We start from the raw sequence: 24,655 nt of genomic DNA on the forward strand, positions 1-24,655 counted from the left end.
CAGAAGGTAAGTAGAGAACCCCTCTGAGAAAGGCCTAGGGTGGCTGAGGGAATAGAATGTTATAGAAGGAGCAGAGAGACTGATGAGAATGAGTTCCAATAGATGAGAAGAAAACAGCCTGAGTATGAGCAGTGCCTTGGAGATGGAGGTGGAAGGCATGCAGATTCTGGACACATCAGGAGAAAGTGTCTCATGTGTGTCTCAAAGGCTGGGTATGATTTTCTTAGCATTTAGTCTGATCAGTTTTGTGCTACCATAGGTGTTAATCTTCTGCATTCACCACAGGATACAGTTTTGTATCCTTTTAAAGAATACTAGTTTGAATTTTTAAAACCTTTTGGTGTGATTCTAATGTGAAAAACTACAGGTGAATTGAGGTAGAGAACATTTATTTCTCTGTGATGATTTCAGAAAGCCTTGCAGATCCATCTGAATGTGGCCTTTCCAGAACCTTACCCAGAGTACAGGTGGCCTTCCTGTACTCTGTAAGTGGATTTGTGTACTTTCTCTAAAGAACCAGAAGTAAACAGGACCTTTGACTGCAGCCTCACCCATCTTGCTGTTCAGAGATCCTGAGAGACAGTGCCCTTAGAAGTATCCCTGGGGCTTATGCTGACATGTACAGGCTGAGGCCTCTACCCACATTATGTGGCATGTAGAGGAATCAGCTGCCGTCAGTCATGACCAGAATCTGGGAGTCATCTTCACTGGCCCTGGAGGGACAAGATAAACGGTCTAATGAGTATCAGAGATAATCTCATCTTCATGGTCTGGTTAAACACGCTGTGCTGTGCGTGTTAGAAACAAACTACCATCCACAGGATGGATGTGACTACACTGGACTCAGCCCCCAAAATCCATCGCATCCTTCATCAACCACGGGTCTTGTACCCGTCTGACAGAAATTTAATTCAAGCTGGCTTCTGAAAATAATTATTGTATTTTAAGAGTAGTAATCATTGGCTGGGACATGATTGAATGTGTCCATGCCTATTGACTTTTTCTATGATTTATAGCTTTGTTTAGTCGATATTCTCATCGAAATTGTATAATTAATTATAAGTGTGGCTGTCAGGGCTGCAGGATGGAGTGCCCTGGTGAGGATTTGGAGAGATTAAATTTTCCTTGGCTGTCCCAGGGCAGGGCTTGGGAATTTTCGAGGTGCTTGGCCTGTTGGATAGAGATGTTTTCTGTGTGTTTAGCAACCGCCCCAGCTCTAAATGCATTGATTTTCTGGGCTCTTTTTTCTTTATCAGCTCAGTGTCTCTGCAGCAACAGTGGAATTTGTGCAGCTGGGACAGCTCCTGACAGATACGTATGCCCAGCAGCTGCTTTATCATTGTCTACACATGGCCTTCGCTGTTTTTCACTTTGTAATCAGGAAAAATGTTTAAGATACATGTGAAATTGGTTATCATGTTTGTGAAAAATCTCAAAGAGATACAAATTATCAATTCAACAGAAATGCAGTGTGATTTCTAATCAGAAACACCTCTGATATTTTGTACTGGTGGCAGCAGTGACTTTAATCTGCGTCATTTCATGTTGATGTGGCGGCGCCGGAACCTTGAGCAGTCTCTATACTAGTCACACACAATGAAAGTCCCACTTGCCTGTCTGAGCTAGTCGGCTGAGTGGAACCTGTAGGCCCACCTATGTCTACTTTCCGCACAGTTACAGTACACTTTTACATTTGTTACTGTGACTTTAATATTAACCTATGTGTCACCTTTAGAGGTGAAGGCCCAGAAGGGCAGTAACTGAGTCTGTTTTGTTGATTGTCAGCGAATATTTGGCACACTATAGATACCTAGTAAGCATGTGTGAAATCAGAATACATACCTATTTAAATATCAGGATGTCTCTCTAATAAAAGACAAGGAAGTTAGTCAACAGTGTGTGATTTAAGGAAAGGCAGTACCACGTGACAATTTTTCTTTTAGCATGGGGGCTTGGGGACTTGAGACTGGAGACTACGCTGTCACTGTCAGATAAACGCATGTGGGCAAGGGTGGCTTGTAGAGTTCCTAACCCATCCCTCCTGCGCTCTGTTACTATTGAAGCAACCTAAAGATCAAATTCATTTCAAACCAGATATTTGATTTCTTTAATTTTATTTCACACCTTTGAAAACGGGAGGAGCAATGAGACAGTGGCCTCAGTCTGCTGAGCAGTATCTCAGTGCTGCCACTCCAGACAGAATGGCCACTGAAGAGCCCCCTGTGGTGGAGCTGAGAGGGCATAATAAATGGCTTCCACTTGCTAAACCTCCCCCCATCCCCAGCAGCCTCAGGCCCATTCATTCTTTCCAGAGTTTACTCATTTCTCTATAACTTGCCTGTGTGTTCGTGTGTTTACATTAATTGTTTGCTCTTCAGTTGAAAGTTTCAGGCAAACCCATCACAGCAGCGCTGTTCACTACCTGGAGGTTGATATCCAGCTTGCATGAGTAGGAGGTCAGTTTTCTCAGGCATTTTTGAAAGTGGTTCTTTGTGTACAATCTCTTGAGTCCAGTGGCCATGAGGCAGCCACATACATAGCTTGCAACTTCTTTGTGCAGCCTGAGTCGTTTTTTACAGCTACTTTCTTGAACCCTCTAGGTGGAGTGTGCTGGCTCTTTCTCTTCTGAGTGTCCTGCCCTGCATTCTGGATGGTTCCCTGCTCAGTGTCACCTGTTGGGGTACTTGGGTGGTGCTATGGGCAGGACTGGGGCTGCCCAGGGCTTCTGACTGAGACCAGGGTTTCTGCCTGCACCCATTGTTATAGGTGAGGACTGGGTAATGTCTGAGGTTCTAGGAATACCCTTCAAAACCTAAGGAAAAATAAGATAATTACACTTGTTTGGAGGAAACTGTAAGTTGGGTTTTGAGAGCTCCTTATCTGCTTTTTCCTATCGCTAGATTAGACTGTGTTGGAGGGCATGCCGAAAGGCACTTGACTACTAGAAAATTTCCATAAATGCAGAAATGGACAGTTGGCCAAGTTGAGCTCACAGTCCCCAACTGTGTACCATTTCAGGAACCATTCCATTGGTAGCAAGAGTCTGAAATACAGCCATAAGTTGGGTAAGACACCAAGAATGTCAAATGACTCAATAGTTAGAGTTGTATAATAACTTTTATCTATTTTTAAATGTTTACTGAAAAGCAACTATACTTCTTTCATAGTGACAAAAGAAGGAACACGTCATTTAGCTCAGTGGCATAAGTGCCTGGCAAGTGCAGGGTTGTGAGTTCAATCCTAAGTACAAAAAAAAAAAAAACCAAACCAACTTCATTTACAAGAGTATTAAAATATAAAATACTGATAAATCTTGCCACCAAATTTACAAGACCTGTATACAGAAAACTAGAAAATATTACAGAGAAATTGAAGATTTCAAGAAATATTTTTTCAGATGAAACACGTGAAGATAACAGTTTTTTAAAAAATTAATCTAATTTTCAAAAAATTGATCTAATAATCTAATTCTAATGAGAATTTCAGTTTTTCTTTAGTTGACAGGCTTTTCTAATATTGATATGAAAATCCAAATAGCTTGAAATCATTAAAACAACTATGAAAAGGAAGGAAAACTTCAGAAGGCAAACACATTATTTCCAGAATTAATATGCATTTATAATATCTTATTTACTCCTCACACTAAGAAGACAATACAAATGTTTACTCATATGAGTCTGATTTATTTCACTTGTGAGTATGGATTTGATTTGCCTCCATTTACCTATAAAAGTCTTTGGTTTATCATTCTTTATAGCTGAGTAGTACTCCATTTTATAAAAAGACCACATCTTTTTTATCCATTCCTTGGTTGATGGGCATTTGGGTTGTTTGCAGAATTTTACTATTACAAATTGTGCTGCTATAAACATGGGTGCACTATATTTTTAAGTATTAAAAGACATGAAAGAATCAACAACAGAACTACCCTCCATAAAAAAAAGAACTCAGACCAGAAAATTCACAGAGCTTCTAGGTATATAATTGTGGAAAGTAGCTGGGGAAGAAGTTGGATTATCCTGCCAAAATGCCACAGGCAGTTAGTGTCCCCAGCAACCTCAGCAGCCGAAGATAATGGAATGGTTTCAGCAGAGAGAAAACCGATAGAATTCTGTAAGCAGCCAGCAATCCCTTTGCCAGTCAGGATACCGACATTTCTCTGGACCCAAGAGACCTGGGCCTCTATAGATCCTTAAGAGGACCAGGAGTAGTTACCTTAGGAGCAGAGCAAGATAAAGAGAATGAAATATTTGCATGGAGTCTAAAAACGTGTTTAGATACCAAGATACCTTATAAAGTCACCTTGGGGAGCTGTTACAAGGTATCACATTGGGTTTGATGCAACCCTGAGGTTTAATTTCTTCCTTAAAGTCTGCAGTAAATGTAAAAGAAATAACAAGATTTGTTGAGTATAGGTGAGCCTGATCCTCAGACTCTCCCTGCACTTTCCTGAAACTGACATTTGTCACTGACATTCATTAAGAGACCACCACAACGGTTTATTCAAAGGTAGCGGTTTGTTTCCAGACAGGCAGTCACAGAGCTAGAGTGGTTGCTCTTACTGTTAATCTTGGCCAAGGCCATGTCAATGCCATACTGAAGCCAACAGCCTTCTTAACACATAGCCTGCCTGCCGTACCTGGTGTTCTCTGCTGTGGAAACCCAACATTCCCCAGTCTGGTAACTGCCAGGAACAGCATTGAGCTGGGTGAGGTTTGCTGTGGATGTTCCCTAATAGTGGGAGATTGATTTTTTGGTACCTTCTAGTGTCCAGGCCCCTAGCCCTTGATACCTGAGTTACATCAAGCAATTTGGAACTCTGTTTCATGTCTCTAAACATCTAGGATGCTGCACAATGTGACTTTGATAATGTAAGATTGGAATAGGACAGCTCTGTTTGGATGGTCCCTTGCTTTAAATGGACTTCAGTTTATTCCTCCTATCCCTTTGTCATAAGCACTGCCACTTCTGATGAGCATTGCAACTTTCATGTGACCTAATCTCAGTTCAATCTCAGGCCACACCAACTAATGAGCAGGAGTGGGGCCCATCAAACGCTGACTGGTGAAGATGGCACTCTGATAGAAAACAGGCAGGAAGCCCGGTGCAGGTGGCCAGGTAGCAGCCTGGCACATAGGTAATTACTGTGTACATGATGCTGCTAATTACATGTTCAGGAATGATGGATGAGGTGGCAAGAAGGACACGGTATGATTTTGAGGGGAGCCCCCAGTGCAGTGCCATGCCCCCACACAGCTGTGGAGTAGGACATGATTAATGAACAGCATCCCAGAGGATGTGCATGGTGATCATCCAGAGATGCAGCTAGTGGGGACCCCTTCGTTCCAGGGGGCACAATACCCTCTGGAGTTGGTCTCTGAAACATCCCAAGGGGATAGGCTGTTTGCTGCCTTTTCCACATGTAGAAATCAACATTTTCTCCTGAGTTGTCAGAATCTTACCAGTGCGGAAATGATCTACTCAGGCAAAGTTGATATCATTTGCTATGTGAGTCAGTTTAGGCATTCGCACAGCAGGAGTAATGTCTCTTCGTGAGAAGGCATTTTCCACACTGGCGAGGGGTGCCCAGACCCCGTGAGTGTCTGTTAGGGTTTCTGCGTGTGTTTTTGAGTGAGCAGAACCAGACACCTCAAGAGCTGCAGGTTGCACTGTTGTGGACAGAGCTGAGTAAGCAGGCACTCCAGGTCTTTGGTGACCTGACCTAGCATCTATTAAGTAGGGCAAACATCACACTGAATGCTTGAGCCCCATAAAAGTTACAGACATCCCTGCTGCACATAGACCACTGTGCTTCCAGTGAAGAAAACTTAGGTGACTTTATTTTCTTATTTTTCCTTTAGCTCTTGGAGTTTGACAAAGAGTTGTCTGTCTTTAAAGATAGACTGTATGAACTGGACATCTCATTTCCCCCCAGGTAAGGCACAATGCACATGCTGGACAAACCAGGTAACCTTTCCTTGTCAGGCCCATTTTTGTGTCAGTACACGTGTACTTATGTGGTCTCTGCATCAGTACACATGTATAATCTGTATATCTGTATGCATGTGTGCTAACTGCACTCCTCCCATCCTTTGCAGACCCAAAAAACAAAATTAGCTCAGAGTAATGAATAATGCTATTCCTTTTGGGGTTTTTTTTTGAAGATCTTTTTTTCCAGTGTGTAAGATAAAGCTAATTAGATCTGAACACATAGGGTTCTCTAGGTGGTTGTGGTTGTATTTGTGGCTTTTTCTGGGAATGTCGACTGCACCACCCCCTCCCATCCCACAGTGGTAGAGGATCCCAGAGGAATTCTGGGTCTGTCTTTCCCAGGCAAGTTTCTCTGTTTTACTGTGACATATGTGGAATCTTAAAATCTATATCAGTAACAAATGGTTCCCTTCAGAACACCTCAGAGTCTCAGAGGGCTAAAATTAAAAAAGAACAATGATTTGACAGAAAGTGACCAGGAAATGTAGCCAGACCTGAACCTGCAGTGCTCTGCACCATGGCTGCCTTGGTTGTGCTGGGCTTTCCTAAAGAGAGTATCCCACTTCCCACTGGCCTTTGGAACACAGTGTCCATCTGGATGCAGCTCACATGAAGGTGGTTGCCCAAGGGCAAGGATGCCCTATCATAGGTATGGACCTCCATAGCACTTCTGTCCACTTTCACAGATCCCAAGTTAGAAATGCTCATGCCCTGGGTGAAAAGCATACCTGGTGTGATAGACTTCCTATCAGAGTCCTGGACAGTGACAAGCATTGTGTCCAGCGGTACCTGTCTTATACTCACTTGTTTGGACCAGGCCCTGTGATAAACACTTTATATCCTTACCATGGAATAAGCAGTCATGCATCTAGAATATGGCTGATGCCCATGCAGTTTTCATCCACCTTACCAGTTACCCTCATTGCAGGTGTCAGTGGTCAAGCATGTGTAGCCTGGAAGGAGCCTCTGCTCTGTACAGGACCCAGGACTCCTGAGGCTCTTTAGCTAGGGAGCCAGCCTGTACTCCTCTGTCCTGGGTCAGGGGAGGTCTTGCCCCTCTGGCAAGGGACTGGGTGGAGTTGGGTGGAGTTTATGGTGCTGTAGCGGCAGAGATTGCAGGTCCCACTTATCCTCAGGGTGGTCGGTACCCAGGCACATACATGCAGCTCATAGCAGTGAGACTCTGGGACATGGCTCCACAGGGTACTGATTTGTGGCTCTGAGTCTAGAGGTACCTGGCAATACTCAGGATCACAATCAAATGCTCAGTGAGATGTTTTTCTGTGTATACATTGAAAACTAATTTTAACACTTGCTCTGATTCTCCACTCTGCTAGTCAGACATCCTAAACATTCCTTCCTCTAAACAACAGAATGCTGGATGAAAGATCAAAGATATCTTCCCCTGAGCTCTGTTGGGCTGACCAGGATACCACTCTGTGGGGTCCATTGGTCCAGTTGGGATTCTCTCTCAATTCTTGAAAGTTATTTAAGCACCAGAAATACAGGGCAGGGCCTGGCTAGGCTGAGAGTTAAAGGGCCTGGGTGGGCAAAGGAGACCTGCCAACCTCCTTATCAGTCAAAGGACCTTCTATCCAAGGCAGGGGCTGGAGTCAGCTTTTGTGGGGCTGGGGCCACCTTTACCACACCGGAGTGTTCTGGAAGTTAAGAAGAGTTGTATCAACTAGGTTCCTTGCTTGGTGGACCCCTGTGATTGGAAGCACAAGCCTTCTGGGAAGGGGGCTCACTGAATGCCTGCTACTGGTAAGCAAAGTCCCTCAGCTGTACCTAGGCTTCTCTGGGACATGTTCCCCCTAGATAGGGGAGAAGAAAACAGTTGTGGATGTTTAAGGTGGAGCTTTGGCACTAAAAGAAGAATAAGGTGGCCCTGCCTCTAGTCATGTCCATGGAGTATGACTGTTTAGTATGGTTGAAGGGTGTATTAATCCAGATTCTCGAGACCAGAACAGGTGGGGAGGGGGATGATGAATGAATGAATATTATTATGAATATTATTAAGTTGACTTACTGGATCAGAGTCTGCATAGTCCCAAATGGTCTCCTGCAGACTGGAGAGCCAGGGAAGCTTCAGAACAGGATAAGAGAAACCAATGATGCAGTTTTAGTCTCTGGTGAAAGGCTGGAAGCTCCCTAGTCATGGGTATGAATCCATGTTCAGATGCCGAAAAAAGAAGTCTTATGTTCACAGATGATGCCAGCAGCAAAGAAATGCACTTGTTCAAGGGTCAAAGAGTTGAATTTTGTGCATACAAGTTTCTTCCTCCCAGTTTTTGTTCTGTCTGACCCCTCAACGTGTTGAGTGGTGCTGCCCACGCTCAAGGCTGGTCTTCTACAGTCTGTTCGCTGACCCACAAACTGGTCATCTCTGGCCAAACCATCACAGGCATATCCAGAAGTATACATCACTACTTTTCCAGGCATCTCTTGATCCAATCTAGTTGATAGCCAAGATTTTCTATTACAGAGTGTCCCCCAAAATATACATGTCCTTATCCCAGAAGTGGGTTATGTGACTTGCCAATGGGTCTTCGTAGAGGTAGTTAAAGAGAATATCCTTTAGATAATACCCTAGATCACCCAAGTGGGCCCAGCTGAATAATATGAGCCCTCTTTTCTGGTCTAAGGTCAGAGAGAGATGGGCAGGAGGGAAGTTCAAAGTTATAAGGTAGACTTAGGTGCCACATTGGCTTAGAAGTACAAGAGGGTTTGAGCTGAGGGTAACGTAGTCTGAGAGCCACTGAAGAAACAGGACCCATCTGACAGATAGGCCTGGGCATGTGTCAGTCCTGAGGTAGGCAGAGCTGACAGCTTGTCTTTGGCCTTTGTGACCCCCAAGCCAAGTGTACCTGGACTCCTGAGCCCAGCGTTATGCAACAGCCTTGAGAATTTGCATTGTCCTGTCTTCTTTGTTTCTTTCTATCCTCCCTCTTCCACTCCCTGGTACTGAGAATTGAATCTAGCTATGTATACATCCACATCTTTATGCTTTGATGCGGGATTCTGTGGCTCCACATCTGCCTATGTAAGGTGCTTCCTCTTCAAGTTGGCTGTGCCAGATGGCTCCTCCTTCTCCTGGGACAGCCCCTACAAAGCCTCACCTCACTGAGGCGAGAGCCTCAGTGGTCCTTCCTGCCATCATACTCACTTCATAGCAGTAGGGGTTGAACAGTTTCCCCAATTTGAATGCCACCTGTGTTTTCTACATGTGAGTCACATGTGTCCTGTGTTTTGACTGACAGGATTTTTCATCCGTGGGAACTCCTTATGTACTAAAGGTGAATGTTCATGGCATTGGGCTCTAAATAATAACAGCAAAGTATTTGTAGACATTCTTAAATAGCATAGTAAAATTTCTTACTTATTAAGAAAAATCCTGTCCCATCATCAAAATGGCTGGCACTAAACATGGTTTTGGGAACAAGTCCTAGAGAATCAGTGCTCAGCCAGTTTAGCCTTGAACCCCTTTACATCCTTCAAACTTTGAGGCTCCCCAAGGACCTTTTGTTTTTGTGAGTTGTATCTATAGATAGTTTGTATGAATTCTAAGTATCTATTAAATCATTTAATGATACTCATTACATGTTAACGTAACAGTTTATGAAAAAATAACCTCTCCAAACAGAATTTGTGAGAACAACATTTTATATTTTTAAATGTTTTCAAAATTTGTTGGAGGAGGGCTGGGGATTTAGCTCAGCGGCATAAGCACCTGCCTTGCAAGCACACAGTCCTGAGTTCGATCCCTGGTAGCAATAAAAAAAACAATGTTGGAGGTAATGGCTAGAGCAGAGCTAACCTGCTGCAGACAGACATCTGTTGGACATAAAAGGGATGTTTAAACCATTCCCTGAAGACTGGATGTCCTTCTCCTTTTCTAACTCTCAGAAACTGATTTCTTAGGAGTTTGAGGCAGTGCTGAATCACAAATTATCCCCTATTGACTTCTGGTTTCTGGTTTTGGAGGTCTTTGGCCCATGCGCCTGCTGGGTAGCAGCAGGTATAACTCGTTTGGGAATCCTGAATGCAGGTGTTGGATGTCAGCTTGTCTCATGGAGCTGATGGTATCTCCATCAGGACACCCCAATCTCAGCAGAGGAGCAAATAAATTTTCCAAAATTCTAGATTTTTATTGAAAGTTTGAATTGTTTGCTGGCAACGAATAGTGTCAGTTGCTTCCCTGAAAAGGGAGGCTCATTTCATCCATTATGAGAAGATGCCTGCCAGCTACCCTGCCTGAATAAGTACACTTGCACATGTCAGTCTGCCTACAAGAATGACATTCCAAGCTGGGTATGGTGGCTTATGCCAGCACTTGGGAGGCTGAGGCAGGAGAATCGTTGTAAATTTGAGACCAGCCTCGGCTACTAAATGAACTCACGGCCAATGTCTTTTTGAGACTCTGTCTCAAAAAGACCAAAAAAAAAAAAAAAAAAAAGAATAGCCTTCCATGAAAATGAGCAGTTGCAAAGCTGACAGCACAGACGCAGCAACACTGACCACCAGATGCCTGCATGGGGAATCCAGACTGTCTCCTGGATACACCCAGCTTATCCTGCTGAATCCTAAAACCCACATTTCCCAGGCACGAGGTTCCATAGACATAAGCATTTAAACTGTTTCCTCAGGGGACCTGTAGGTGACCCTGGCTTCTGAATAGCTTTAAGTGTGACACCAGGGAGAATGACACTGTCCTGCATAGCTCAACTACTGTCTGGTTGATACTCAGGCCACACTGGCCTTTGCCCCGTCGGTACAACAATCAGCACTGGAAATAGCTAGACATCTTACTGTTACTATGAGTACAGTTTTACTTTTTGGTCACTGGAAGGATCCCAGGAACTGACAGAGGTCCCCCACTGCCACTAAGAACTAATCCCAAACTGGAAACAACTGAAACCCACAAATAGCAGAGTGGATATTCAAAACTGAAGTGGAATGCTGCCACACAGGAATATTAAAGAACATTCCTGTCCCACTCTAAAAATAAACCTGAACTCACAGTGTAGCAAACAAGGTTATGTGGAGCATTGGACACTGTAGGATGCCTTTCTTGTGCAGTTTGCTTCAAGCCAGACCCTCCTGAGGTCATCTCTGCCTGCGAACATCCCTTCCACATTTGTACTTTGTCTTATATGTGTTACATTTTAATACAGTGTTCACTGGAAAAAATGGGAAATGTAAGTGTCCTGTATCTACCAATCAAAACGTTTCAAAGAACTTATTTAGAAATAAATTTATTTAGAAGTAACTCCTTCCTAAAGGGAGTTTAATTCACAGCAATGCAATTGTATGCTTTTGTTTAACAAATTACAGAATAATATCAGTTTAACTTTTGAAAAAGACAAAAGTGCATACAACACAGGGAGAAAAGTCCCCTGGACTGTCCTCTTCAATGGTACATTTACTAAAAATTAGGAAGTAGGAGGCCCTTTTTAGAATCTCTTGGGTCATAATGTAGGGTTCTACTGTTTTTTAGATTTGTAGCTATAAAGTAATAATTATCTGTGTAGAATAAGAATGAATAGGATGAGCCTTTTTGCCAGGGCCATTTGGGGAACTTGGAGACCTGTCCAGCTGGCTGGCCACTTGCCCTGACATGGCCTATGCAGATGTGAGAGACAGCACTGAGGGTAAGAACAGCCAGGGAATGTGCAGGTGTGAGCAGACATCCCAGGGGCTATGGCAAAGGAAGCTGGTGCAGGCTCTTAGCCTTCATGAAGCTCCCCGGCCACCAGGAAACCTTCTTGTGGCACTTTGGTTGCTAAATTCTTCCACTTAATAGTTTTCAGTATTGCCACATGTTATTTAGTTACTTTTCTTTAGTTTTAATCTCCCCTCTAATCAGGCATTTTGATGGAAGCTGAAATCTTTGAAACTTCATGTTTTACTGTGACTTTAGACATCTGTAGAAATGATTTTTGTGACAGCTGTGGATACATGAGAGTCATCTTCCTCAGCAGCGTATTACATTGTCCTCGATGCTTGGTACCTTTGAGGCAAGTGCATCACCCATCACAAGAGCTTGGCAGTAACTGTTAATATTTTAACCAGTTGAAAGCAGAGGAGGGCTTTCTGCCTGTCCTCTCATTCCCTGGAGAAGTGAGGCTCAGCCTCCAAGTCTCAGAGAACAGCACTGAACAATGCTGTAAACAGATTTGCTTGCTTGCTTGCAGTTCAGGAAGGTCTGAGAATCCTAGCAGAACTGTGGAATCCCACCTACCCCACTTTCCTCTTCCCAGACACTTTAGCTCTGCAGGACTCATGAACATAACAGAGCATTGTGTCCCCAGCAGTGTTGTAGCTGCAGGGACTATGGTAACACTATCCAGAAGCTCAGCCAGACAAACAAGCTCCCGCTGCCCACATCCTGAGGGGAGGTGTGTGAGAAGTAAAGAGGAAGGGAGGTGGCATGCCTAGAGAGCACAGGTGGGCAATTGTTAATTTTATCACCACTGCAATTAATTATGACGATTATTCCTGGAACTGTATAGTGCTAAGATAGGGCCAACTTGTCCTACTTCCCACCCCATGCAGGTTTGCTTCCAGATAAGTCGGCACTACTCACATTAATCATCTGTGGACAGCCCACGTCCAGGCCCAGGTATCCTGCAAGTAACCTTGCAACTGGGAAGAAGAAAGGGATCTTGTGATCCACATGGACCTTCCCAAACTTGCCTGGCACTAGAATCTCATGCATTTGCTTTTTTAGTGTCAGAGTATACCACCCCCCCAAAAAAAAGAACACCCCAGGCTTTCAGGGTAAGCATGCTGCTCTCAACAACCAAGCCCTGCAGCCCACCCCAGTCAGAGTTTCCCTCAGTGTATGGACTCTCCCATGGCAGCCAGGATCTATCCTGAGCCCCAAAGAGATCAGGGGCATGTGAGAGTATGCAGGCCTGTACCTTTTGGGCACAGGTTGAGTTGAAGAACAACACAGAGAGTTGGGCCTGCCACTCCTGGCTGTCCTTTGACTCAGCATAAAGCCCATCATACCCAAGTAGGTCCTTCAATCTCTATCTCTATAGACAGATACCCTGGCCTGCCAAATCTGGCTTCATAGGTGATCATTAGGTCTCGTGCTTCTCCTCAGTGTGCTTGAAGAATAGAATCTGTTTATCTGTAAACTCACTTAAAAGTCACCAGTGGTGTTTGAAACCTACGTCTCAGTTTATACTGGTTTTAGTCCTTCAGGCACATTGTTCCATAGCCTTTGAAGCAAATGCCTCCAGCAAGCTCTCACAAGGGAGTTTTCTACTATGATAACAATGTTGCAGCTGTCTTGTCCTGAAATGATGGTTTCTTAGAGTAGGTGGGTCAATCTTGTTTTCTTGCAAATTGGCACTACCTAGTGATGACAGGTTTCTGTTGTACACTGTGTCAGCTGCACACCAGACACATATCTGAAGAGAGTATCCCGGTGATGCTGAGTTTCTGTCACACACTGTCAGCTGCACATCAGACACATATGTGAAGACAGCGAGACAACAGCAACAAGTTAGGAGACCTCACATCTTAACCAGCAAGAAGAACCTAACCTACACATTCCATATGGAAAAACCAGCCAGACAGTACTCCATCCAGTGATGTCCCTTTACTGTGCTTGAATGTAGGGAAAGGGTTGGGCTTCCTGCTAGTGAGGGTATCCCGTTATTTGGTCATAGCAAAGAACTTCCTAGCCCTACATAGCCACTAGAGGACAATAGCATGTGACACTAAGCAGACCACCCAGAACTCTCGCAGCCCTCACCCTGACTGCTGTGGGCCTTGTTCCAGTTGAATGACTCAGCATGTTCATCCATCACCCTTTAGAGGCTGGGGCAAATCTGTGTAGCCTGGTTGTGCAGCAATTTGGGCTGTGGGCCTGTGCAGGGAGCCTGCTCTGGGTCTCAGTGACATTCCCTAGCGTCCTGTGTTAGAATGTGTATAAGGCATTTCTAGAGAGAGTTGAGCTTTGATTCATAATCCATAGTTAGAATAAACTGAAAAACACTTGATTGAGGTGACTCACCATTTTAAATATATAGAAATAGACAGGCTATTGACTGTTTTCCCTGAAAGAAAAAAATGCCCAGGTTACTTGTATTCTCTATTCTTTAAAAGTACAATGTTGCCATTAGTAAAAACTCTGTAAGTTTGTTTTTAACCAAATTCAAATCTTTAATCTTGTAAAGTAGTGCTTCTCTGTGAGAATCATGAGTTACAAGTCTAGTTGGATCTCTGTAGAGAACAAAGACAAAAACGTGTTTTGTGAGGCAGCAGCCCGTTTTAGGTGGTTGAGGTTCAGGGAAAATAAGCTTTCGGTCTTCTCCATGGGCAGTGTGGGGAGGGGCCTGGTGGTGATACCAGTCCTCTCAGAAGGCCCACAGAATCAACATGTGACAGGTGCCCATGACAGCATAAGCCTTGCAAAATCAGTATCATTCTCCTCTTCTAGGAAAGCCTGCAGGAAAATCTAACAGTGAGTGCCATTCTCAACAAACCTTATGTGGCATTCTGGAATTAATCTGAAAAAACACATTAAACTTGTTCAAGGACAATCTTTAGGGTTTAATGAAAGCTGTAAGTACAGTTTAAGTGAGCGGATGCACCACACTGAGATGTGCAACTAAACAGAGAAGGATTTTTCCCACTCTGTCATTCTTAGTAGAATTTGTTATTGCATTGCAGCCCCAGTCAAAGTGCCTGTTTGTGGATTAGGGTGGGCCCGCTGAGATGGTGCTATGCCCAGGGCCTAGGCCAAGGATGTTCACTTCAGTCAGAGAAGGAGCAGGCCCATAGGTCTATGGGTCCTCTTTGAATGAAGGAGCTGATGACATGTAGAAACACAGCCATGCCAGTGAAGGCCTCTCAGAGCCAGTATGAGCGAAGCTGGGGACAGGTGAGGTACAGATAACTGTCCTCCTTGATGACATAGGCTGTGCTCAGCACACAGATTAGCAAGCTCAGCAGGCTGAGGCAGCTGCTGAGTCTGGTCATTACTTGTCATTACTGTGCTAAGCAAAACCCATTCTCAGACCCTCAGAGGGGACAGACAGGGACAGTCACAGCCCACTGTAGTTTGATGACCCCAGGATCATGGCCTGAACACTATAGTAAGAACCTAGGCTGTTCGAGAAGGTAGAGTAGAGATTTGTGAATTGATCTGAACTGTCTGTAGACCCATGCAGAGAGAGTTGTTTGATACAAAAATTTAAGGTGTAAGTTTGATTTTGTGTTCTTGAAACTTGAGTGTGTGCATTCTTTCTCTGGATAGCACAACTTTCCCTTTGGAACACAAGATGGCTAGAGCCAGTGTACTGCTAACCGTGTTTCTGTGTCTCCCCAGCTATCCATACAGCGAGGACTCCAGCCAAGGTGAACAGTACATGAACACTCGATGCCCTGCGTGGTGTGACCGCATCCTCATGTCTCTGTCTGCCAAGGAGCTGGTGCTCAGGGTAAGTAGGACCCACCACTGAGACCAGCTGTGGAGAAGGACAGGGCAAGGACCAGGGTGGGATGAGCTGCCTAGCCTAGATATACTCCATGTCAAGCCCTGACCTTATTCTTAGGTGAGCTGAACTGAAGCTCTGACTGCCACCTCATCCATTGTCCTAGGTAGAAACATGCATAAATGACCATCAGGCAATAGTCTAAAAATCATTTATTGAATCCTGAAAGAGTTTGTAGGCTGTGAAGCATAGTGGAAAAGCTAGAGCCAGGGGCTGAGGATATGCTCAGTGGCACAGCACCTTCTTGGCAGGGTGAGGTCATGAGTTCAATCCCCAGTACAAAAAAAAGAGCCAGATTCACATCTTGGCTCCTAACTGGAAGGGTGTCATTCTCAGGAGATCAGGAGAGCCAGGGTTTTTCAGCTCCTCCATCTTAACATACAAGGAGTAATTTCAAAGGAATCAGTATTTGAATTAGTTTTATCACCACCATCAACCAAAATGTAACAACAGTAAAGCTCAGGGATTCATGTGGGAAGCAGCAGTCTGATACTGTGTTCAGAGCTGCAGGTCTCTGACAGGGCCCAGTGGCTAGAAAGAGGTAAAACATATAAGTGGCCCCCAGTGGGCCTAGGCTAGGCTTTGTCAATTCTGCCTCTCAGTCTCTGATACCTAGGCCCAGAGCAAGGGTTCCCTTTGACCACTTCTGACCTCAGTGTGGTACTTGATGGGTTGCATTTACCCTATCTGCCACTAAATGATGCTCAAATACCCCATTAGCCCTTGAGGACCTGTCTCCCAAGTTGTTGGGTAGCCCCACCAAACTCCTCCCAGAGGCCCTGTTGGCCTCTGGTATATGACTACTGTCCCCAGGAACAGCACTGGGCTTCTCTGTACCTTTCCTCTTTGTGCTCATTTCTTGGCCATGGAGAGGAACCTGCTAGGCATAGGCAGGAAAGAGACAGGCCTTGTTGGGCAGAAGCCCCTTGGGTCTGCAGCAAGTTTGGGTGTGGCAGAAGGCTGCTCAGGACAGCTTTGGCAGGCTGCCTACCTGTTAGCTTTGAGATACGGCTTCTGCCCTGTCTATAACTTTGCATCCAGGGCCATTACTGAGGAGAGGCCAGGGCAGATCCTTCCTTGCCAAGACCTTGAATGAAACTATACTTGGACCCTGGCCAGGGGTCCAGAGATGCAGGATGCATTCTGAGGCCTGGCCTTGGACACATCCCTGTTCTTACTGATCTGGGCTTGCTCATCAGTTCTGTGGAGATGACCGATGACAGGTACCCAGAAAATAGTAAAGTTCCATGGTGACTCAGAGTGGACATTCTCACCTGCTGGCTGGAACAAAACCCTTTGAGACTTAGATGGAAAGAAGAGAGACTCATGGCCTCCCTCAGGAAATAGCTAAGGTTACAAAACTTTATTTTGCAGTAAATTCTGTAGGATAACATATTACTTAAGGATTGGTGGGTAGAAGACTGGCTGGAGTCTGTGTGACCAGGGGCTATAGACAGGTGCAGGGAAGGCAGCATTTTAGCCCATTTTACATTCATTCACCGTGCCTCTGGGTCCCTAGGCTCAGGGTTCCATACCTGAGAATGACAGTGTGAGTTCTGTTTTTCGACTAAGCTAGGCTAAAACATCTTGAAGGAGTTCCTGTCTTCAGGGGTGGAGTTCGAGTTGGCTCTCCCCCCAGGGCTTCCCAGTCATTGGGCAACACAGTACGAGCAGACTGTGCCACAAGCAGCCTCCGTGGTGCCATCCATCATATCATGCTCCAGTTCCTCGTCATCATGTTCTGTTCTGCTTCCTGAGCCCTAAAACACCGAAGGTGGTGTGCTGCCTGGGAGCCTTCATGATGAATGCTCAGCGAAGTGTGCCTATGTTCTGCCTGCGCCCTGCTGTAATTTGTTTATCTGTCCAAAGATTATGCAGTTGAAAATCTACAATTTTATGCTGCCTTTGTAAATTACCACACTGCGTTTGATGAATGTTTCCCCACTTCCGCAGAGGCGGCTTTATGCTCATGAAAGATTGGGAAGTGTTCGTGCATGCGGTGCTGAAGGTTATGTTTTTATACTTTCTGGCAGGCGACCATGTTGGAAAGTAAATCTGACCTTAAGCTTCCTACTGCATTAAAGATAATTCAGTTTTAACTTTATAGTCTCAGAAGCTTCAGCTGCCGATATAAAACTTCAGCCCAGTCAAAGCTGACTGATTACCAGCAACAAAGCCTTTACCATCGCATCCAAAATATAAAACATGTGCCAGCCTTGAGCCGCTGCAGGGGTGAAATAAGCATGCGCAAAGCAGATAATTAGTATGTATACAATGCTTTGTGCAATATGTGGAATTCAGTGTGTTCGCATGTGTAGAGTTCTAGGTTAATACAGCAGACTGTCATAAACAAATGTAAATAGGGAAAATGGGAAATAGATGAGCTGCTTCAATCAGCAGGGCACCCATGAAAGAAAGTTCAGAGAGGCACTAATTGCAGTGAGCAGGGGCCCTGTGCCTCCTGCAGTGAGCTAGTAGCACACAAGAGCATTAGAAAGAGAACTGGAGGAATCCTAACTCTTCTGACCCTGTCTACCATGTCAACTCTGTCCTAGTATGAGGGTCTCACCGAACAAAAGAGGTAGGCCAGAGTAGTGAGGTATTGTAAAACCAACTGGTATTCTCCCATAGCTGGCCCCTTCCTCCTGGGAACCCTCAGGAGGGCCTGAACCACTCAGCAAAGGGATCAGGGCAGGTGGTATTGGTTCATTCACAGTACCTTCCTTCTACCCAGGACACCCCGACCCCCTGCCTGTCTGTCATTCCTTGGCAGGATAATGGGATACCCCAGCCTGCCCACATCATCCTCTCTCTGTTTGCTTCTAGTCGGAGAGTGAGGAGAAGGTTGTCACTTACGACCACATCGGGCCCAACGTCTGCATGGGAGACCACAAGGTGATGTGTGTGCACTGCAGTTTAGGGGCTGGATGGCCAGTGGGTGGGCAGCAAGCCGGCAGGCTCTCATTTCCTTAATCTGGCTTTACAGAATATGCCAAATTATTCTCATTTAATTTTAATAAAATACTGAAAGATAGTTAAATGGGTAGGAGGGAAGCAGAAACAACTAGTATCATAGAACAAAATGCTATTTGTACTATTTATTTAAAAAAAAAAAGGTTTTGTCTACAACTGGTTATTTTTGAAGGCCATTTCTCAAGTATGCATTTAGAATAATTTCATGACCTTCTTAGGCCAAGCTCACATTCATTAGACAAAGTAGGGATGAACTCATCCAGTCCTGGTGGACTCAGGGACAGACTCTACTGAGCTGAAAAGATTATTTACACATGTGTAGCCAATTAGATGAACCCATTTTCTCTACATTCAAGGCCTCTTGAATTCATTTCCTGGGCTTACATGCCCAGGACATTTGGGACTGACTAGCAACTCCTCAAATCAGTGTTTATGCTCATTTGTATCTTAAACAACTCCTTCGTTACTAGCAGAAGGGGGCTGTTGCAGTCCTTTTGTGGCCCTGCCTCTGTATTCCAAGTCCAGGCTAACAGCCCCAGACTTTGCTCTGCACACGTGATTTAGCAGCATACCCTCTGGACATGGTTCCTGCCCCCAGGAGACTTCAGGGCCAGGGAACTGAGGGGATGCTGCCGCAGCATGCCAACTGACACCCTCCCTTCTCCCTACTGCAGCCTGTATTCCTGGCCTTCCGAATCGCGCCTGGGGCAGGTAAACCTCATGCACATGTGCACAAGTGTTGTGTCGTGCAGTGACGTGGTGGTAAATATGACTCCTTCCCTTAGTCCTTTTCTTCAGCTTTTCCTGGTGTGTTTGTTCCTTTAACAAATTACTAATTCTACTTCAGGGAAGAGGTGCCAGCGCAATGAGAGGACCCTCTTCGAGACCTCCCTGTAGCAGCATATTGAAACTCGTACTCCTAACGGCTGCATCAGAAACCTGCCCAAGCACCACCTGCTAGATGGCCGGCCCCACACTTCGCTTCAGCTCCGGACCATTCCGGAAAAGCCTCACATACCTCACTGTTGTGTCTGTTCATGTGACATTAAGTAGAAATATTGGGTTTTTTTAAAGACAAGTCACAGTCCTGTTGCCAAAACTGATAGCAAGGAGATTCTGTATTTTAGATTTCACAGTTTTCCATTTTTAATAATTGTCTGTGGAGGAGCGTCTCCAGCATAGAAACCCCAAGGTGTTAAGCGTCCCTCTCTGCCAGGAGAAGTTGTGCCTGGGCCACCGTGTCCAACCTGAGGCCCCTCCATGGTCTAACTCTACTGCCATGTTACATGGTGTCTGAATCACACTGCAGCTGCTTTCCATTTTTATATATATAAATACATATAAATATATACTTTTTAAAAATAATTTATAAATCTTACCAAAACTTATGCTAAATATACTTTCCAGTATGAATGCACGAGTGTCATATCAGCAGGTAGAACTGCGGTCTAGGAGTTTAGTGCTGTGTATGTTAGCACACCAGTTCCCGAGGCAGCATGTACCTAGCAGTGCTGTGGGGCAAGAGTGGCCCCTCTGCACTTGTGTACTAGCAGTTGCCACTCCTCCGCCTTTCTGTGTAACCCTAAGAACCGAATGTGAAGTTTATAGTTAGCCTGGGTATACCTTTTAAGAACTTTGTAAACTGTTTTGTCTGTCTTTTGTTACCGTTTTATGGTGCCAATATTCTCCATTAAAACCATAATCCCGTGGGAGAATTAGAAATAGCCTCGTCTGCTCCCCACAGAGACTGCTTCTAATGCAAGCTGTATAAAACAGGGAAGAGAAGCAGCACTGGGCTGCACTCTGCGGATGCCAGTGTGACTCTCCTGTTGCCAACAACACTCTGCTCCCAGCACTGAGCACAGCGTCGGAAGGTGACTGCAGAGCCTGTTGACGAAACACAAGCGTGCGCTTTATTGATTTACTTCAGAACACTACAGTTCCTGGACTGCAAAGGCATGAGATCGATGTTTGTTTTTATAGAAATCACTACTGTCTGGAGACGTTTGGTGTCCGAGTGCCGACCTGTGTTCTTGACGCTACGCTGGTCGGGGTCTCTGTTAAGTGCTGTGGTCGATGCTTGTCAACATGCCACATCGCAGCCACCGTGTGGTGATTCTGTCTGTGGGCTTCAGCTGTGGGTCATTCCGAAGGCCTTTGGAAGTGACTGCTCGGTTCCTAAGCAATAAAATTGATCATGGTGAAAACAGTTCTTTGCTGGCTTTGTTTTCTTTCCTTCCCAGTTCCCATCACCTTTGAAATGCTAAGTAATGGGAGTGGCCTCCTTTGTGCCCTGTTGTTTGCTGTGAGCTCATTGCTAATCCTGGAATTTCACTGTCACATACTGTCACAGGCATTCCTCTTGTTGGGAGTAGAAAATAATTGTTTGGACTTTTTACTATAGTAAAATAAGACTTGTTCCTCCCCCCCTTCTAATGGGATTATATAAAAGCTTTCCTCAAAACTTTAAAACTGGACATGCCTCTGCTCTTTAAGCTGACAGAATGGTTCCCTCACAGCATGACGCTCCAAGCCTTTAAAAATTTAAGTAGCTCCTTTTTAAAGAAAATTTGCCAGTAGCTCAAAAGAAGTGAGAAGTGTTTCTTTAAACTAGTACAGCAAAACTAGTGATTAAAAACAAAAACAAAATGTAAGTCTTTTATGTTTCTCTGAAATGTTTTTGAACGTTCCAAGAGAAATCTTGTAATTGTAGTAATATAATTGTTTACACACAATAACATGAAATTAAAACATTGGAACCCCTTAAGATACACCTGTGGAACATCAGCGAGAGTCTGACCACAGCAGATTGGCCTTTAGTAATTAAATGGGTGCCCTTTATAGCTGGCACGCATACTGCATGGTAAGGATACCGCTCATGGTGAGGAACAGTGTCTGTGGTAAAGGCTGGAAAGCCATGCTAGGATGGTTCAGCGTGGAGATTTGAGAGCTGGCCCTTATCAGGCACAGTTATTTTGAATTTCTCTTTGCAATTCTAGCTCGAACGACAGTATTCTCTGGCAATGAAAAATCTATTAATGTAGTAGCCAAAGGAGGAGGATGATGAATCTCAACCTCAATTTCACCCGATGTTCCTTTAGTAAGCATATTCGAAATACTTAATATTCTGGCTAAAGGGTTTTTAAAAATAATCATCTCACAATGCCTGCACCCAAGGCAGAAAACACAGAGGCGGAGCCGACTTGGCTTGAAGCTCTGAGACAGCGGATCAGAGGAACTGGGCCCCGGGCTCCAAAAAGGAAAAAGTGCATCACAAGGTGCTGGGTGTGGGCGGGCAGCCTTTTGGAAAACCACAGTTCATCCGAACCAACGCAAGTGAGGACGCCTTGCATGGCGCATCGCCTGTCTCCGGCCGCATGAGGTGGAATCTGTACCTGCCGCGGGGCCACGCCTGATGAGCGTCGGTATCTGTGCCACTCCGCCTTGCGCCTCTTGCTGTGTGGCTCCGTCCCTTCTGCGCGCCGCCCGAAGTTGCGGGCCTGGTCGCCCTCCCTGCGCACGTGCTCGAGTGTCGCGGGTCTGGCAGTCTTCCGAACTCCCAGGCACCGGCAGAGCCCCCAGCCTCAGACCTAGGTTCGCATACCAGGCCCGGGTCCATCGCGCGCTGCGCCGAGCACTCCAGCGCCGCGCCCAGGCGCCAGGCTGGGAGAACAGACGGGACAGTGGCAGGAGAGAACGGGCTGCCCTCAGGCGTCTCGCTCGGTGCAGAAAAAACACGCGGTGCAGCCTCGGGAGCCGTGGCTCCGACCGGGACGTGTTAAATAATTTATTGATTATACAAAGTGATCCGCCCACCCCACGCCTACGGGAAGGGTTGCCACCGGACCCCGCACGTCGCGCCCGAGCCGAGCCGCTTTATAACTTATTCTGTAAAAAATATATATACACACTGCGGCGCGGAGGCTGGCATCGGGGGCCCGGCCGCGCCCGGTACCCTGGTTTTGTGGCCTGGCCGTGCCTCACAAGGTTTCCCCCGCGCCACCGCCGCACGGGCTGACCAGCGCTAAGTTCGAGGGTTTGTGCTTCTTGAGCAGCCGCGTGATCTTCTCGTCGTCAGAGTTGGGGTCGAGGGGCCGGTTGTACTCGTCATCGTCCTCTGCGTCGGAGCCGCCCACTTTCAGCTTCTCTGCGTCCGAATCTTGCTTCTTCTTGGCCGAAGCCATCTCTGCCGCGTGCCTCTTACGCCACTTGGTCCGCCGGTTCTGGAACCACACCTGGGGTGGAGGGGAATCATCAGACGGGCCTCTGAAGCTCCCAGCCCTGTACCTCACTGTCTCTCTCGGAGGCCCAGCGCTGACCCTGCCGTCTGCAACCGCAGACCCGCCCGGCCGGCCGCCTGCCAGAGGCTGGGCGGCTGCTCGCCAGCCCTTCGCAGGACGCGGGCTCCCGAGCCAACCCCAGCCGCCTAGGATCCCGCGGAGACTGCCCCGGTTGCGCTCACCTTCACCTGGCTCTCAGTCATGCCCAGAGAGTAGGCGAGCCGTGCGCGCTCCGGGCCCGCCAGGTACTTGGTCTGCTCGAAGGTCTTCTCCAGCGCGAAGATCTGCTGGCCCGAGAAAGTCGGCCGCGAGTGCTTCTTCTTGCCGTCCTTGTCCAGGACCCCGGTGCCTTGGGCTGTGAAGGAGGGTGAATGAGCGCCCGGCGCCGCACCACCAGTCCGCCCACGCCGAACCCCGCGTAGATCACTTACCCGGGCCGGCCAGGCGCGGGTCCCTCCAAGGCGAGCCCTGCACCACGCCGGGCCAGAAGATGGGCGGGCGCCCAGGCAACTCGGCCAGTGGCTTAGGATAGCCACGCGCCACGGCGGCTGCGGGTCCAAAGTAGACGCCCGCAGACGAGGCTAGCCCGTTGAGGCGGGGCAGGCCACCCAAGAGGCCACCACCCGCAGTGCCCACTGGTCGCCCCAGAATGTCGCTGATGCCGTGCGGCGTGCCAAGAGGCAACTGCGCCCCTAGGCCGCTCAATGCAGGCGCTTTGAAGCCGGCAGGACCCTGCAGCGCGTAGGGGAACAGCGAGGTCTTCATCTCGGCCATGTTGTGCAGCGCAGCCAGTGGCGCGCTGCTAAGCACGAACGCGCCCGGGCGGTTAGCGTCCATGGGCGCCGTCGCCGCGGGTCAGGGTGCCCATCCGGGCCCCGCCGCGGTAGCCCGCGCCCGCCGACCGGGGAAGTTTGCGCGCGGCGCGAGCGGGCGCCGGCTGCAGTGGGGGAGGCGCGGCGGGCGGGCACTGACGGCCCAGGCGGACGGGCGGGTGGCTCAGGTGCGGTCTAGGGTGCAGTGTGAGAAACCACAAAGCTTCGGGCTGCAGAGACTACTCCGGGGCCGGTCGGAGCAGCGTCGCGCGGGACAGAAGCGCTGATAACAGTGGGGCCCTGGCGCGGCGCGCGCACTGATTGGCTCTGAGCGCCCGCGGCCAGGCCATTGGCCAGCGCCCCGCCCGTCTGCGCGCGCCCCGCGGGCTGCGCACTCCATGAAGGGCCCATTAGCGCGGCAGGTGCCTCCCTGGTTGTAAATTTGCCCCCTGATTTATCTCCCCAGGGACGAAATAAATCCCATTGGATGGGAGTTTAGTTAGGCAAAGAGTTTAATGGGAAATCAGGAAAAAAATATGACAACATATTTTATAGCCCGAAAGAACGTAGATTTGAAGATCCAAGCAGCACGCTTAGTGAAGCCCTGTTAGGGAAAAAACCCTGGCCCACCGGCCACCCTAGGTCAGTGGGCGCCGTGGGAACCACGGCCCTCGTTTCTCCCCGCTGTTTCTTGGCCTGCCTGAGGTTAGTACATTATGCGCGAACACTTGTGGATACAGCTGTCTTGATAAGTCCGGAAAGCAGGAGGGCAAAGGAGTTTTCGGGTTCAATGGTTAGACTTGGCCAGAGCGATTGGACTTCTGGTCTCACCAGCCCGGGTGGCTGCGAGGCAAGGCCAGCGATACAGGAGCCCGCGTGTGCGGCCCCTTATTGCTCACACAGCCAGACAGTTTCCGGTTCCCCTGACTGAATCTCGGGACGCAGCAATTGATCAGGGACCTCTAGTTGGAACCTTGCGATCGAGGTGGTCACAGTCTCCTCTTGGAATTACCTAGGAACTTACTGTGCAATTCAGGCCACCCCCCCCACACACACACACACATCCACAGTCGGTTCTCTCGAGTAG

The 24,655-nt window shown here is 47.1% G+C and overlaps 2 protein-coding genes across 2 annotated transcripts in view; one reads left to right on the forward strand and one right to left on the reverse strand.

Annotated features, from left to right (window-relative positions):
• Positions 1-20,685, forward strand: part of Inpp5a (inositol polyphosphate-5-phosphatase A) — a 241,932-nt gene extending 221,247 nt beyond the window's left edge. The window contains 6 exon segments of the mRNA XM_063245014.1: positions 5,862-5,935; positions 15,338-15,449; positions 18,330-18,398; positions 19,151-19,187; positions 19,324-19,355; positions 19,357-20,685. Of these exon segments, the coding sequence (XP_063101084.1) occupies positions 5,862-5,935; positions 15,338-15,449; positions 18,330-18,398; positions 19,151-19,187; positions 19,324-19,355; positions 19,357-19,437 (405 nt within the window). The 3' untranslated portion in view covers positions 19,438-20,685.
• Positions 20,686-22,249: 1,564 nt separating this feature from the next.
• Positions 22,250-23,846, reverse strand: Nkx6-2 (NK6 homeobox 2). The gene is made up of 3 exons (XM_063245015.1): positions 23,188-23,846; positions 22,939-23,111; positions 22,250-22,711 (listed from the first exon to the last, which is right to left on the reverse strand). The coding sequence occupies exons 1-3, from the start codon at positions 23,591-23,593 to the stop codon at positions 22,457-22,459; spliced, it is 834 nt and encodes a 277-aa protein (XP_063101085.1). The 5' UTR covers positions 23,594-23,846; the 3' UTR covers positions 22,250-22,456.
• Between the last annotated feature and the right edge of the window lie 809 nt (positions 23,847-24,655).

This window comes from Cavia porcellus, unplaced genomic scaffold, assembly GCF_034190915.1.
Source record: "Cavia porcellus strain 051 isolate PalLab524CR breed Dunkin Hartley unplaced genomic scaffold, mCavPor4.1 scaffold_2, whole genome shotgun sequence".
Lineage (NCBI taxonomy): Eukaryota > Metazoa > Chordata > Mammalia > Rodentia > Caviidae > Cavia > Cavia porcellus.

What these genes read in the sequence shown, in the direction of transcription:
- Nkx6-2 (XM_063245015.1), bottom strand. Translation starts at nt 23,593, where the DNA reads ATGGACGCTAACCGCCCGGGCGCGTTCGTGCTTAGCAGCGCGCCACTG. An exon ending in CCCGCGCCTGGCCGGCCCGG is followed by an intron (nt 23,112 to 23,187) that starts GTAAGTGATCTA and finishes CCTCCTTCACAG; the next exon opens with CCCAAGGCACCGGGGTCCTG. An exon ending in TGACTGAGAGCCAGGTGAAG is followed by an intron (nt 22,712 to 22,938) that starts GTGAGCGCAACC and finishes CCTCCACCCCAG; the next exon opens with GTGTGGTTCCAGAACCGGCG.